Genomic DNA, 17,306 nt, shown 5'->3' on the forward strand with positions numbered 1-17,306 from the left:
TTGCATCCATATTGCAAGCTAATTTTTATGACATTCTGTGACCTTCTGGAACCCACATTCTCTTCTCGTGACTCCAGCCACCCTGATTACCATTACTTCATTGGCATGAGGTCCAGTTAAACTGCCCCCTACTTGTTACTCTCTTGGAAGAAAAGTCTTGCACTTGAACCCCAAAACTGTTTTATCTGGGGATAAAACACCAAAGTGTTCTTTGGTCCATGGGCCAAGTGAATGAGTTATATATTTAATATGACTTCTGCTGGCAGCCGAATTTACCATGCAGTAAATTTACCCATGCAGTAAATCTGTTCTTTGCAACATCTGTGATGTCATTTTATCGCATGAACCTGGAAGTAATTGCAGATATCTCTTTTGGAGTGAGAGAGTCTGTGGTAAAATCTTGGCTTCATGTTCTACGATCTTGAACTTGTCAATGTGTGTTTTGTCGGATTTCCTCATTTGAAAAGCAGGTATACTGACGCCTGCATTTCAGGTCAGTCTGGAGAGTTGAGGAGGGAAATGTGCCTTATATTGTGTGCAGCCGCGCAGGTAGAGAGCAGCAGCCCAGCTGTGTGTCATCTCCTGAAGCTCCCAGTCGCTGAACTGCTTAGGAGAAAGTGGGCTACAGTAAGCGTGGAGGCCTCTTACCATGCAGCATCTCTGGTCTAGGAGTTTGTGTTTTCCAGGAGGAAGAATCTATTTTCTACTTTCCCAAGTGCATCTATTTGGCTTGCGTGCTCACTTCATAAAATGTCAAGGCGACATCGATGGAGGTGGTTGCCAGGAGATCATCCTAAACAAGTTTGTGGGCTAGACCTGTGAACTTACCGGAAGTTTTAAAAGCCACCAGCTTTCGGGGTAAAAGGAGGTGGTTGCTTTTCTTTCCACATTCAAATGACCATAACCTTTATTCTCTGAAAGACAATGAGTCCTAAACCCTTTGCAATTGTGTAATACGCCATACTCTGTGGTTTACCGATGGTCGGGCTCTATGCTCTCGAAGACCCTGGCTTTGCCAAGAAGGAGCCACAAACGAAGGCTGGCCAGGATGTGCCTTGGGAAAACCACAAAGGTTGGATATGGGGGTTGGGCATGATGGCTCAAACATTTAATCCCAGCACTCAGCAGAGACTGTTGGATCTTGGTGAACTTGAGGCCAGTCTGGTCTATATAGTGAGTTCCAGGCCAGTCAAGACTACATAGTGAAATCTCTCTCTCTCTCTCTCTCTCTCTCTCTCTCTCTCTCTCTCTCTCTCTCTCTCTCTCTCTCTCACACACACACACACACACACACACACACACACACACACACACACGAGTTGGAAAAAAGCAAGGGTGGTAGATGGGTAGATGCTTTTTAGGTTAGGTTCCCAGCGTTCTTCCAGTGCTACATGTGTTACCAGGAGCCAGTATTGAATGTAAAAAAACAGGGGAGGGGGATTACGCTCAATTTTAGATAGGAAAAAGAAGGAAAACTGTGCTTACCAAAGACTTGGTGTGCCCTTCTACTGCTTTGAGTGGCACTTGGAAAATGGATCAGTTATGTGTTTTTGCAAATCTTTTCTAAATTTTTGAAATTTTTACACATGTATATAGTGTATCATCATCATGCCGAGCCCTCACCAGCTCCTCCCAGGATTACCCATCACATCTTCATGTCTCCCTTCTTTAGCTTTTATATTTTGAGGCCATTGAGTCTAATTAGTGCCGCCCATGTGTGCATGCCTGCGGGACCATTCACGGGGCCATGAGGAATGCACCAGCTGGCATACACCTAAGGAAAAGTAGCCCTTCCCACACCTGACCATCAATTGCTAGCAGCTGCTTAGCCAGGGGAGGTGCCTCGGGGAGCTCCATCTGTCCTCTGTGCTGGATGACTTTGTGGTTTTGTTTTTTCAGCTTGAACATTCTGCTCCAGGTAGCCAGATGAGAAGGCTTCTGCCTGGGCAACCAGAGTCCCTTCCTGGGGTCATGATGTCAAAAAGAATGATACTTTTTCCTCTTTGCTCATTTTTCTTTTCGAACAATTTCCCATTTACACAAGTGTGTATTTCAGGTAGATTTCAGACTTACACAGTAATGTTTCCATAGAGCCTTCATTCAGCATCCTCTGATATAGATGTCTTACATTACCATGGTGATCAGTTATCAGCTCTAAGAAATTAGCATCGATGCAGTGCTATTATCCACAGCAAGTTATTATTCAAATGCTACCTATTTTCTCAGTACTTTTTTTCTACCCCAGAATCCAATGAGGATCCCACTCTGCCTTTTGATGTTACAATCTCTTTAATGCTGTCAGTGGCAGGTGCTCAGTTTGTTTTGTCTTTCGGGACATTGATGCTTTTCAAATGGGTTATTCTTTTCACAGTGACACGTAATTTAGGTTTGTCAAATGTGGCATTCTCTTCTCATTTCATTTCATTGTATGCAATCTATGGCTATTTCGGCTCAGCCCTGATGAGAGAATTAGCCTTACTGTATAGTGAATTCTTGACTCCCCCAGATTTATATGTTGACACTGAGTTCCCAAAATGACACCATGCCTGCCATGACTTAACCACGAACTCTGCAGTGTATAGTTATGAGAAACACATTTCTGTTGTTTTTAAGTTACCCAGCTTATGGTATTTTGTTATGGCTGCCTTCATGGACTATGACAGCCTCTGTGTTGTCAAAGGAAGACTATGAGAAAACTTGTATATATGAAAAACTCTGATGTTGTATGAGGTTGTTTGTTTGTTTCCCGGCCACCCGGAAGCTCAGACCTGAAATAACCACACAGAAACTGTATTATTTAAATCACTGCTTGGCCCATTAGCTCTAGCTTCTTATTGGCTAGCTCTTACATATTAATTTAACACATTTCTATTAATCTGTGTATTGCCACATGGCTGTGGCTTACCATCAAGGTTCCATCTAGTGTCTGTCTCCAGTAGGGCTACATGGCTTCTCTCTGACTCTGCCTTCTTTCTCCCAGCACTCAGTTTAGTTTTCCCTGCCTACCTCTACTCTGCCCTATCAGGCCAAGCCAGTTTCTTTATTCATTAACCAATAAAAGCAACACATAGACAGAAGGACCTCCCACATCATTTCCCCCCTTTCTGTTTAAATACGAAGAAAAGTTTTAACTTTAACACAGAAAAATTACATATAACAAAACAGGTATCAAGTAAGAATTATAGTTACAATATTTATATCTACTTTATCTTTTATCATAACTAAGGAAAACCATAATTATTTCTATTCTTCAACTCTATCAAAGACGCCAGAGGATATAATATTACCTGAGTTAACAGAAAGTACATTTAAAAACTCTAGAATTGACAGAGACATCTCACTGCCTGGACAGTCACCCAAAATTTTTCTGTACCATTGGGGCATCCATCTTCAGCCTACAGGACCATAGTATTTGACAGACTTTCCATGAAGCAGGAAATTTCAAAGACAGTTTTGCCTATATTGGTATTTTGTCAGTCACATTTTTCTGTGTCCTGCAGAATGTCTAGCAGACTTTTTCATGAAGCAGGAACTCTGAAGGACAGTCTCACATTAAGGCAAGTTCATCAGTCATTTCTTTGTGGGTCCTACATGTCCAGTTTTTACAGAATATTATCAAGCAGTCCAGGGAAGAGCAGTTTCTTGCCCAAATGGCTAATCAACATCATAAGGAGCCTCTTCAATGCCCATCTTCCTCTTGAAGTAATTGGTGCTGCCAGGAGCAGATGTGTCTCATTGTCATGAAAAGTTCTAAATTTTTAAAACACTTTAAATGCCATATTCTAAAGATCTTTTAAAGATTTAAAGAATCTCTATCTAACAAAAATATATCTATATCTACATCTATCTATCTATCTATCTATCTATCTATCTATCTATCTATCTATCTATACCCTAACCATGACTACAAACTTGACTACTACAGATGATTATCTATTAACCTATATTTATTAATTATACATTACATTTTTAAATGAGCTGCACAAACACAATACCTAATCAAGAGCAGAAATATGCATATAACAAAATTGACCTTAAATTTGTATCAATAGACCAAGATCCATACCAATGCAAAGTATTCATATCTATATCATACTCCCCTTTAAATGTAAACAGACATTTATTTACAATATTTGGAAATATGGGCATAGTTCTCTCCAAATTGTTTCCTGCTGTTTATTGGGAGAAGTATTTTTAAGGGTGTTCACAGTGACCTTTCTGGGGTCTTGGTCCATCAACCCACATTAGTCTGGAAGCAATCCACAGGTTCTCAACCTCTGTGAAAACAAAAAAAAGAACCTTTTTCCAAAGCAACATATCCTTAGACCCAAATTTTGAAGACAAGACACCTTTAAAGTATATATGTTAATTACTTAGCTCTTTCACAGTCAAAAAGTTCAAAGAAAACACAATAATACAGTCTCTCTCTGTATATTTCATTTTTACATGGCTTATTTTCTTTATTCCTTTTAATCTAGAACTGTCTATACTCTGTCTCTTTAAAGACTTTTTTATAAACCATTTACTTCCTTTTATAAATGTCTATATTCTTTTTCTTCTCTCTCTCTCTCTCAAGCCTACATACATTTGTTCAACACTGTGACTCATTTAAAGGTCTTTTTCATCTGAATTTGTCTTTAATGTGTATCTGTAATCCTTTTCTGACCTGAAGCACTTCTTAAAAAGCTAAGTGACATTACTATGACTTTTGTCTCTGCCCAGTCCAACATGTTGGAGGAAGTCCGTTCACTGCCTCTGAGAGCCATTCTCTCCGCCCCAGATCCAGGGTTGGGTTGCAGCGGGTCTGTGTTGCCATTAAGCAAGTTGTAGCACTCTATTCACAAACCCCATTTAAATGCTCCATAGCCAGACCTCCAGAAAGAGTCAGAGAGCCACTGTTTCAAAACCTCATGGCTTTTTTTTTCTGCTACCACTAAATCAGGAATGCCTCTCTTAAAGGAGATGAAGTATGCCACCAGCAAACAAAGGCCATTTGGGGGAAAAATGCGGCTAGACTTCATTTTTGTGTGTGTGTGTTCCTTCCCATGTTTTCTCAGGTTTTATGTGGATATAATCAACCATATTGGAGCACCAACTTGTTGTGAAAGAAGCATAGATAGAAGGACCTCCTGCATCACCCTGACATCAGTTGTAGACATCCCTGATAAGATACTTTGGAGCTGTGCAAACAAACTGTTTTTCTTGGCCTCTTCATGGCACCTTCACCTTGGATTAGACTGTAGTAATGACCTCTGATATTCTAATAGAAATATTTGATCTGTAATGGCCCTGCCTGTGGGTACAATAGTCCCCAAGGATGCTTGTTCAGTAGCAATCCAGAGACATTCCAGAAAAGGCAGATTTTTGTAGATATAGGCCATGTTCTCTGAGGCTATCAGAAGGTGAAGGCTGGTTATGGGTCACAGATTTATGATCTTAAGTCCCTCCAAAGGCTTCTTTCATGACTGTGGCTATGGAACACATCACCTTGGCTTTTCCCTGTGCTCTCAGTCTCTTAATGCCTTCTTCTTTGGAGAGGTAGACCTTGTTAAGAGTTCAACTCTCAGAACCAAATGGCAGAAAGGAAGAATCAACTCTTATAACACACACACACAGAGGGAGGGGGGGATTAATGAAGCTGAGCTATAGGTCTTTAGACTGAGAAGGAAGAACATTGAACCACAACTAGCAACCTCTGCAAGTTGCTAGCATAGGACAAATGGCCTCCAACCTCAGCTGTGATGATATTTCTGGGGGCTGAGAGAGGTTCCAAGTGTCTCTACAGTGGGCTATGGTACTGTGGCATCTGGAAGAGTGTTTTCAGATCTGTGGTTAATTTAGGGGTCCTAGATGCAGCACAAAAAGAACAGGGATTTACTCAGTTGCTTGCTTACTCTACCATGTCTACTTTGTGCTAGAACCCAGTAGGAAGCACACAGGATTAATGAAGGCTAAAGGGGGTCCCAAATGTCCCTGGCCTCATGAAGCTTACAATAGAGAGTCCATATGGAATAGAAGAGAGAAGGGGACTTGACGGTGTGCCCTGGTGTTCTAACTATGTGGTAAATGGGAGGAAATATAAAAGGTATAGGTGAGGGCTCTAGCTTGCAATGTTAGACATTTGGTGCATTTGTGAGCCACTGAGGAAAATAATCTCCAAGTTTTAAGTAAGTTTGTAATTTTGTGTTGGGACACAGTCATAATTATCCTCGGGTGAGTTTGCCCACTGGCCAAAGGTTGAAATTTACAGCAAAACTTCTATGCTTCATTTTGTCCAAATGTCACTGTCAGGGTTCATGGTCTGTACTTCTCTGCCCTCTCCAGTTGGTACATGAATTTACAGTTGTACAGAAGGATGGGCATGCTACTTATAGGCATTTATGTCTATCTGTGTAATGTGTGTATACTTTGGTGTATGTGTGTGTTTGTGGGCATGTGTGTGTGTGTACGTGTACCTGTGTGTGTGGGCACGCATGCATGTGTATAGTGATAGGTATGCGTGGTAGAGATATACAACCTTCTTGTTGGCTTTCGTAGACAATGTGAGAAGCTAGCTCGAGCCCCACTCCCATTCCTGTTTGGAGGGCATGCACGTGCACACATATCCTAACCTGTCCATATCCTAACCTGTCAACCCACACTCCAGAACAATGGCCTGAATCCTGGTGTTAGACTTTGTAATGGTGGATTTCAAGGGGAAGACTGGATTTGACAGGAATGGACTGCCTCACAAATAGGCCCAAAGGGCTGTGCAAGACAAGACCTCTTGCCAACTAGTATCTGGCATGAGTAGAGCAACCATGGTTCTATACGTTAAAGCCACATGCTTCTGCTTCCTTGCAGGCATTAGCTTGTAACCATCTTCTGTGTGGGGATTTCGCCACATCCTTACAATGCTACTGTACTAATGGACTAACAATAGAGCATGCTTCAAAAGACACAAATGCAGGTTTGCTCTCTTTTTCAGAATTTGCTATTTTTAGTTGGCCAGGCACTTTTCACTGCATCCGTAGCTATTAACATGGTTCGCTTCATGAAAATCAAATAACTGGAGAGCTGGCCATGCATTTCTGTCACAGACTATATTTTGGTTTGCATTTTGAAATGTTTTTATGAATTGGATTGCAAAACTAATTGAATCAGAGATGAATTTTGTTCAGTAAGTTGAAGTACTTTACAAAATAAAATTACCATAAGAAATTGATCTAATTATTTGGAAGTTTCCAATGCAAAAAAAAAAAAGAAATCCTAATACAGTGTGTGTGTGTGTGTGTGTTTCTGTGCATGTGTGTATGTGTGTGTGTGTGTGTTTGTGTGTGTGTGTGTGTGTGTGTGTGTTTAGCTTCCAGAGAAGGAGTCTCAGAAATACAGCTCCTCCCGGCAAAGAAGAAGCTTTTATTTCGTTATCTCTTTGGAGATGCAGCTCTCAGCTTACAAGAACACGGCTTTAGGGCTATGTTCATGGCACACTTTATTAGTGGATGGTGCTCGTTTATACCAGTTCCTCAGCACTACTTTTCTATACATGATAATTTCATCATTCATAACCATCATTGTTGAAATGGAAATATTTTTTTGTTTAACTGCTTGGATCTTGTTTGTCCCACATGTGAGTGGCTCGTCGTGAGAGGGCTTTTAATGTGGCGGGAGTACTGGTGTATGTCCTCACCATAACAGACAAGCTCTCAGCATAATTGAAATCAAACTCTTGCTGCTTCTCGAAGAGCTCTTGGAGAGCCAACCCTGGCTTCTGTATGCCTTACATAAAGTCTGTCTTCTGCTCTGATGACACAGAGAGTGTAGAGATGGGAACAGGGTCTCAGTTGTAGCTGGAGGAGCTCTGGGAAAGGGAAGGGATACCTGCTATTGCTGTGAAGACCTTACTCAGACACCTTCTTGCCTCTGAAGTTGATACAGACCCATGTCTTCCCTTTGCCTGGTGCTTTCTCTTGGCTTTCCAGATCCTATGCTTTCCTGACTGGAGTTTATCTCTATCCCAGGGGTGACACCATGGGTGCCTTACCCCTGCCTGTAGCCTGCCCTTCCATATCCCAGGACTCACCAAATCTCTCTGTCAGCAATGCTCTTGTGCAGCAAATACAGCTTCAAAGAACATGAGCTGAAGTCTGCCCTGCTCTCCAGAACACGTCAAACAAACTCAGAGAGGTCATGCTCAGCGCTCAGACATTGCTTGGGATGTCTCTAATTCTTCTAGCGCCGTTTGTATGCCCTGTATACAAGCCCCAGGATCCTATCCTCTGTCCCAAACCACATGTAGTCAACTGCTTCTTGAACTAAAAGAAGGGGGAAAAGGCTGTCATCACTTAACCTCTTCCATAGGGATGAAAATCCTTACGATGGGGATAGCAAAGAGGTGGCTGGCCAAAATTGCTAGCCATGAATAGTTAGCAGTGCTGCTCCCATCACAGGGTTGAAGGGAGCTTGCATACAAAGAGGTTGATGGGACAGTACAACTGTGTTCTAGAAGTCATGGCAAGTGGTGACGGGAAGTCCCAGGGGCATAGGTGGTACACTAGCTGAAAAGAAAGATGGCAAAACCAGGCACCCACTAGATATCTGGTCCTACTTTACTGGGGCACAGAGGGCTGTTTCTAGGGTACAAGAAGCTGGTCTAGAGGAGGCCAATAGAAAGCCACAGAATATACATAGATGGGATGGGTGGAGAGGAGTGGGAGCTGAACAGGGGGCAAAAGAATCAGAAATCGCATGGAATCACACAGTGAGGCAGGAGAGATGGGGTGGGAAGAATATTCAGACTTTATTTCTCATGGTACCTCTTTCTGTCTCTTTGGTAAGGTCTTACATCCCTAGACCATACAACTCCCTTTCTTCACCCAAAAAGTAGAAATAATGTTCGCCTCAACCCAGGAAATGTACGAGATGAATTAACTTCCGGCAGACATGGTGGGTTGTGCAGAGGTCTTCGCTACAAGTCTCTTTGATGCTCGAGCAAATGCTTGCAGGCTGAGGGGAAGAACACTAGCCAGAAGGGTAAAGGGAGCTGAATATAGCAGCAAAGAGATTTTGGAAACCACGCAATAGGCAAGTGGCATTAGATCTAGAAAATATGATTTCTGGCCAGCCATGAGGGGCAAATAGGAGTTGACTATGTTTTTAGTACTTTAAATTTTCCCAAAGATTTTAAATCTCTTTTTCTCATTCTTGTCTCTCCCTTTCTTTCAACCTCTCTCCTTTTAAATGAATGTTTGCATGGCATGGTACTGGGTCATTGCCGGAGTAGCCATATCTGTTCCTTTACTGATGGACAATTTAGTTGTTTCCAGTAAAAATAGATTAAAGAAATAATCAACAATTGTATGAAACACAGACTTGCACAAGAAGAGCAGAATAGTCACTGTCTCTAGGATGGAGAATGGAAGGGGGCAGCAATGAAACATGGAGTTTTATCTGCATTTGTTTAGCCTTCATTTTTAAAGAAATCTGAAAAATAAAACTGTAATAAGTAGCAATAATTTCAGTGTTATATGGATGCTAGTTGTTTGGTGAAAGAGAAAAACATTTACGTTTTTATTCAGTTATTTTTATTTTATATGTGGGCCTCTGTGTGTATCTGTGTACCACATGCATGAAGGTGACCACAGGCATCAGATCTCCTGCAACTGGAGTTATGGGATGTTGTGAGATGCTCCACGTGGATGTTGGGAACCGAATTTTGGTCTTCTGCAAGGACAACAAGCGCTCTTAACTACAGAGTTGTCTCCCCGGTCTCAGAGAAAATACAGTACAGTCAGATGTATGAAGCATTGACCCACCAATTTCTAGTTCATAACTTTCACGGGGATGTGAAACCACTGCCCTGTGCGTGAGACCTGCTGCTCTACCCCTGAACCCAGTGACACCTAACCAAGTTATCCTCCGTGCCTTCACCTCTCATCACCTTCTGTGAAGCCCGATGTTGACAGCCCTCTCTTGGGATTAGGAGTCCAAGCAGACAGGCACATTTGTGAGACCTCACTCCTGACCAGAACTTCCTTAGTGAATTTAGAACAGAGTAGGAAAGATCATGCAAACTTCTGTCTACTTATAGCCAGCCACTGAAGAGCAAGAAGCAAGGACGGCAGGTATCTGTGTCCTTTGCAGCCAGCCGCTCCCTGATAGAGGCTCAATCACAGTCGGTAGGCAATTCCCTTTGACATTTTTATGCCCCAGGCAGCCTCCTTCCTGGTTATCTTGAGCTGGCTGTGATGGTTGACATGAGGCGTGAGAACTTAAGATGATGTAGGTCTATTATCTTTTGTTGTGGAGAGCTAATCTGCATTATTAACTGCAAACTATATGGAGCTTTGCTGTTACATAGAGGAAGGTAAACTGCAGGCATAGGCAGTTCTATGTGCTCTAACTGGCTGGTGCAAACAGCGCCACCTCACAGATTTCCTCCTGTAACCCAGGGTCTCGGCTTGACTCCTAACCCCACAGTTCTGACCTTTGAATGCAAAAATGAATTTTTTTTGAAAAGAATTTCTTTACAATGTGAGAAACCAATATGATGACGTTGTGTAAATCTTGTCAAACAGAAGAAAATAGGGAAATAAATAGCTTTTAATGTCATCCGCTTAAATGTCACCTTTTTCTCTTGGAATCAAATTATTTTCAAACAAATCCATCTTAGGATTGTAATCAAAGTACTATGATCATCTGGGCACATTTCTTAAATTTTACACTATATTATTTTAAAATACAATGTAAAAAATATGTAGTCCAAAATTTACACTATATATTTCAGGCATGAACAAGGCGGAACCCCTGCCTTGTTCTCTCCATATGCGTTCAGATGGACATAAATTCAGGCTTATCGAGGCGTTCCCAAGGTAGTAGAGACAATTCCTTCATAGCTTGACCCTGTTTCCCCTCAAGCTAACTTCTCCATAGCTGTGGTACACTTTTGTCAAATCTCATTTAGCGAAAGCATAATTCCATCAAGGAAGCCACAGACTTTATCTGGATTTATGAGTTTCTCACTAACATTTTTTTCCATTTGAAAAGCCAGTCCAAGGTGGCACATGTGTTTGATGCAATCCCATGCACGTGTTTGTCCACAGCCCATCTGGACGATGTCATCTAGTTGTGTCCTGTCTCTTCCATGTCGATCCTTACTTACGGGGTCTCTGTACCCCGAGAGGAGCTGTGTAAAGCATTTTGCTAAGGAGGCCTTGTCTTGTTTTAAGACTCTCCCCCTCAGACAGGCTCATTACACTTCAAGGAGCCAAAAGACAGGACAGAGTCATGGCTGTGGGCACCGTTGGTGTTGCCAAACTGTCTCCCACCATGCCCACTTGCTCATTTGCACTCTTCCATACCTGATTACTGGGGGCCAGCACATGCTCGCGCTGCTGTCCTTGCTCTCACTTAAACACCTCAGCTCATTTTAATAGACAGAGCCAACAGTTCAGCTTTTAAAAATCGTTTCTTTCATAACTCTCAAATTTGAATATTTTCCCTGTGAGTGTTTACTGGCTATACTTCTTGTTTGAGTTTTCTCTTCATATCTTATTTATTAAGGTTTCAGTATGTTTTTTCATCAATATTTATGAGTTTTCATAATAAAGATATCCCATGGACTGCCATTTAGTAGCAATTACTTACCCCTCAATCTCCTGGTCTGAATTTTCCTTTTGTAATTTTTGAAATGCATCATGAAAGTTTTATGATTGAAAATCAACTAGTTTTCTTTTGATTTATTTTTTAGCTTCTTTAAAAGCTTAGAAATTTCCTCTACCAAAAATTAAATATGATTTGGAAATCCAAGTGCGTTCTATAGTTTAATTTCCCAGGTGTCACAGGTTCTTCAGGAATATTTTCGGTATTTGGTTCATATGTCTGACCTGGCTGCCTTTCGCGCAAATTCCTACCTCCATGGGCGGCACCAAAAGGTCATTTAGGGAGACATTACATTGTCTCTGTGGCCCTAGGCAGGTTCCCTGTAGCCAGTCTGATTCCTTCCTCCCCTTACTCCCACGCATACTCAGCTCATTCTTCCTGTGACTGCAGGAAAAAGGAGATGTTGCCTTTTCTATTCGGGACACCTTCCTTCACTCCCATTTTGTCTGCCTCGTTCTTACAAACCGGGCAGAACAGGCATGTGTTTGCTCTGCACAACAAAATTGCTCCATGTTCCCCAACAGTAAGGGTCCCTGAAACCAGCTGCAATGTTTTGTTAACTTGTTTGTGGGCTCACATCTCTTCATCCTTTCTGTGACCTCACTGGCTGACCAATCCCTTGTACGTTTAGGAAGCTCAATTTATATTTGTTAGATGTGTTGAAAGATCAAAGAAATGAGCGAAAAGGACAATGAAATATGAGTCATACCAATGCCCAGCAAGATTTGATGTAAATTCTATCCAGAGAATACAACAATGAAAAGGACATATTGCTGGAGTTTATGTTTTTATGATACCAAGGTGGGTGCTGTAGGTTGACATTTTCCCTATCCGTTTCACTTTCTGTATAGGAGCTGTTACTGTAACACAAAGGCTTGGAAACAAACAAATGAACACACACACACACACACACACACCACACACACACACACACACACACACACACACACCACACACACACACACACACACACACACACACACACACCTCCTCTGAAGTCGGCATTCTGGGTATAAACTAAGCTCTACCAATCAAACACACTCAGAAGACATAGAGAACAAGAAAGGGCAGAGGCCACTTCCCTGCTGCTGTTTTTGCAGCCAGGCCAGGTCACTAAACTATGTGAACTCGTCATTCTAGTGTCCTTTACTCTCTTGGATGCCTAGAAGCAGCTATGGTACCAGTACTGGCAGTGGGAGGGTGAAGGCTTCTTGGTTCTGACTCTCTGCTGTAGAGTAGAATTCTGGCCTCATTCCTTTCTCCTCTCTTTCTTTCTACTATCTGTCTGTCTGTCTGCCTGCCTGCCTATCTATCTATATCTATCTATCTATCCATCCATCTATCTCTCTGTCCGTCTGTCCCCCCTCTCTCTTTGTGTGTGTGTCTGCCTGCCTGCCTATCTATCTATCCATCCATCCATCCATCTGTCCATCCATCCATCTGTCCATCTGTCCATCTATCCTTCCGTCTGTCTGTCTGTCTGAATCTCTGCCTGCCTGCCTGTCTATCCATCCATCCATCCATCCATCCATCCATCCATCCATCCATCCATCTATCTATCTATCTATCTATCTATCTATCTATCTATCTATCTATCTATCCATCTATTTATCTATCTATTGCCCATCTATCTTCATCATTATCTACCTATAATAACAGTTGATGGAAACTACTATACTCCAATTCTCTGGCCTTCTACCAATTTCTATAAATATCTTCTATTCTTGAAAATTTTAGGGTGTTTTCTAATTTATGAACCATTACAGACATACAAGAAATATGATGACTGACTCCCTTTTCCTAAGCAAGCATGCTGCCTCAGTCAGTTTTAACTTTTCCCGGTGCATAGCAAGAAGTCCTATTCCTATGAATACAGATGTACCTATGCTATTGGTTATCTTAACAGTTCCTGAAGGAACAGTTAATCCATTTCCACTATCATTGTCCTCATTTCCGGCCACCTTTTAGGTTGTCTAAGCATAGATCTTTTAACTCAGCAGTGAATCTGGTGTGTAATGGCAATTATACAGTCAGACCCAATAATAAAATTATAGTAAGAAAATATAGTTGATTTAATGGCTAAGATCTTATCAAAACTTCTTATAAAACGAGAAAAAATAACTCAATTAAACACACAAAGAAAAATCTCCAAAAAAGTATAAAATATTTAACTTAAAAATTAATTTTACAAAGGTTTGTTTTGTTTTGTTTTTTGTTGTTGTTATTTTTTGAGACAGGGCCTCACTACGTAATCCCAGCTGGCCTAGAACTCATTCCGTTGACTCATCTATCTTTGAACTCACAGATTGGCCTGCTTCTCTCTCCCTAGTGCTGGGATTAAAGTCGTGCATCATCATGCCCAATACATCACTCAGGTTTTAGAACTTGGGCTGCCACTCAGTGATCTTGCATTTCCCTTGCATATTCAAGGCTCTGGGTTTGATCCCCAGAACTGCCAAAGTGGTGAAGGAAGTCTCAAGATTTCCATAGAAGTGTAAGATTCTCAGCAATATTGAGAAGATTAAGTTCCTGAATGTAGGTACCGCTGCCTCCTGGCCTCCTAGTTCCTGCTAAGTGAAACAAGCTTCCATCAGTTAGCCCGTCCGAAAACCTTGAGTTCTGTTATTGGAAACATCCGTAAAGCAATTAATTACTTAAGAAAGGATGAGAATAACAAGGTGACAGATGTCTAAAGACATTTTAAAAACCTGTATGTCATATTGAATTAACAGTATTATACATGAGATTAACGGAGCAATTTCCTCAGTTTTTCAAAGCCATTAATATAACTCAAGTTAAAAAAATCTTAGTTATGAGGGGGAGATAAGAACATTGGTGAGCAGCCTAAGAAGAAAGAAATTGACCTATTTAAATGGACTCATTAGATTTCTGTAAATTGCAAATATCTAACTGATAAATCTACAAAATTCTAAGCAGTAGTTAAAAGAAAAACAAAATCTGGACACACTCAAAAAATAAATTTTTTAAAAAAAATTAAGATGGGGGTCTCGCTCTGTAACCTTGACTGGTCTGGAACTCGCTCTGTAGACCAGGCTGGTCTCAAACTCACAGAGATCCACCTGCCTCTCCCTTCTGAGTGCTGGCATTAAAGGTGTGCCCCACCATAGTCAGCAAGGAGAGTCAGACATTAGAGCATTTGTTCACTCGAGGGATGTTGGCTGAGCTCTGATTATTTCCTACTTTGTGTGCTGAATAGGAAAGAACTGGTTTCTACCCTCATGGAATGTTATTTAAAATGCTCAATTATGGGAAATAAAGTTCCTAATGGTAATGGAATGAAAAATACTGTTTATTATGGAACAAGTATGGTATGGGAGTATTTACAGTCATTAAAACTAATGATTTTAATGACAGTAAATTAAGTAAAATGTAATATAAAATTATGAATGTATAAATACATAATCACTAAATTATAAACAAAATGATACATAACTATAATTATATGTATCATGCACATATAGAATAATTTTTTCAATTGCATGTGACCAACAGAGGTCTACTAAAATGCTAGCCAGACTTATTTCTGAATGTGTGTGTTCTCTAAATTTTGACAACTTTTATATGTTGTTTTAGAAGTATAAAATATCTTATTGATGGTCATAAAATTGTTTAAGAAAAATGACACCCTAGATGCTTTTTCTGTTGCTGTGGTAAACACCACGGCAAATGCAACTTAGAGGAGAAAGGGTTTATTTAGGTTATAGTTCCAGGTTACAGTTTATTATTGCAGGCAAGTCGTATCGCATTCAGAGTTCAAAAACAGAGGGCTCTGAATATATGCGTGCTTGTGCTCACTTACCTCTCTCCACTCTTCAACATTTATCTGTCTGTCTGTCTGTCTCTCCATCTGTCTGTCTATCTATCTATCTATCTATCTATCTATCTATCTATCTATCATCTATCTATTATCTATCTATCTATCTATCTATCTATCTATCTATCTAGATGTATATGAGTGTTTGCCTGCATGAATATATGTGCACCACATGCCTGCAGTATTCCTTAAAGTCAAAAGAGGGTATTGAATCCCCAGTAACTGGAGTTACAGCAATTGTGAACTGCTATTTGGGTGCCAATAACTGAACCCAGGTCCTCTGTCAGAGCAGAGTGCTCCTGACACTCTTGCCATCTCTCTAACCATCTTTTTCTCTACTCCTACATGGTTCAGGATCCAAACTCAGGGAGTAGTGTTACTCATAGAGAATGAACCTTCATACTTCAATTAACATCATTAAGATAATGAATGATAACCATGCACACAGGTCAACCTGGTCTAGACAGTCCTACATTGAGACTCTCAGGTGATTCTAGATTGTGTTAAGATGATAATTAAAACTGACCATTGCAGAACATATTTTCAAAACAACCCATAAGTGTAGACAGAAGTTTTTGTTCTGCCCAGTCCTGTAGCTTTTCAGTCCCAAAGAAACACACAGAGGCTTATATTGACTATAAATTGCTTGGCCCATTAGCTCAGACTTACTATTAACTAGCTCTTACAACTTAAATTAATCCATAATTCATATCTATGTTTAACCACATGGTTTGGTACCTTTTCTCAGTAAGGCATTCTCATCTTGCTTCTCCATCTAGCTGATGACTGCATTTCTGCCTTTCTTCTTCCTAGAATTTGCTTAGTCCAGTCTCCTTGCCTATACTTCCTGCCTGGCTATTGGCCAGTCAGCGTTTTATTAAACTAATATGAATGACAAACCTTTACAGTTTACAAAAGTATTATCCCACAGCATAAGACTATATCAGCTATATAAGCAGATACATGTATGTGGCATGCATACACAACAAATATGTTATAAGTAGATTAAAAACTTACCATCTTATTAAACCCTTTTCAGATTCTCAAGGGAAAGCCATAGAGCTTGGCCCATCCCACTGAGAACTGTAAATTTCACTTTGCTGTTCTATAATGACCTCAAGTTATAGGATGGATCAAAGTTATCAGGCCACTTTATCAGCAGTGGGTTGGGAGTCAGGAGTCTAATTCAGTGAGATTGTCTGAGACAGATGTGGTATATCAGACGGTGCTTCATTGTCCTGAACTGTGATCTTTGTCTGTCAGTGCACATTCAAATCTTGTATAAACAGTACTGAAGATGGGCTTCAGGGAGCTTCTAACACCATCTCTTTCGTCTGGAGCAGGCAAGTTGGAGCCTCCTACTGAGATCAAGCTGGAAGCCTTGAACTGCACAGCTTTCACCGTCCAGTGGAAAACACTGAAGCATTCTGGCAGTGCCATCATTGGGTACACGGTGAGTACAGGAGCGAGGTGGGTCCTGCTGTGTGCGTGTGTGTGTGTGTGTGTGTGTGTGTGTGTGAGAGAGAGAGAGAGAGACAGAGACAGAGAGAGACAGAGAGAGAGAGAGAGAGAGACAGAGACAGAGACAGAGAGAGACAGAGAGAGAGACAGAGAGAGAGAGAGAGAGAGAGAGAGACAGAGACAGAGAGAGACAGAGAGAGAGAGAGAGAGAGAGACAGAGAGAGAGAGAGAGAGAGAGAGCCCATTTTTGCTATGTTCATACCTTCTGAACAGGTTGAGTATCCCTTATCTGCCTGGGATCAGAAATATTTTACACTGGTGACTTTTTTTTTTTTCAGACAGATTTCTGAGGATCTGCTTAATATATACT

General features: G+C 41.0%; 1 protein-coding gene across 2 annotated transcripts in view; it reads left to right on the forward strand.

The window, feature by feature from the left end:
• Egflam (EGF like, fibronectin type III and laminin G domains) overlaps positions 1 to 17,306 on the forward strand; it is a 163,026-nt gene that overhangs the window by 51,388 nt on the left and 94,332 nt on the right. For both annotated transcript variants that reach the window (XM_038321574.2, XM_038321575.2), the window contains exon 2: positions 16,819 to 16,928. In XM_038321574.2, the coding sequence (XP_038177502.1) occupies positions 16,819 to 16,928 (110 nt within the window). The remainder of the gene's footprint in view (positions 1 to 16,818; positions 16,929 to 17,306) is intronic.

This window comes from Arvicola amphibius, chromosome 3 (assembly GCF_903992535.2).
Source record: "Arvicola amphibius chromosome 3, mArvAmp1.2, whole genome shotgun sequence".
NCBI classification, from domain to species: domain Eukaryota; kingdom Metazoa; phylum Chordata; class Mammalia; order Rodentia; family Cricetidae; genus Arvicola; species Arvicola amphibius.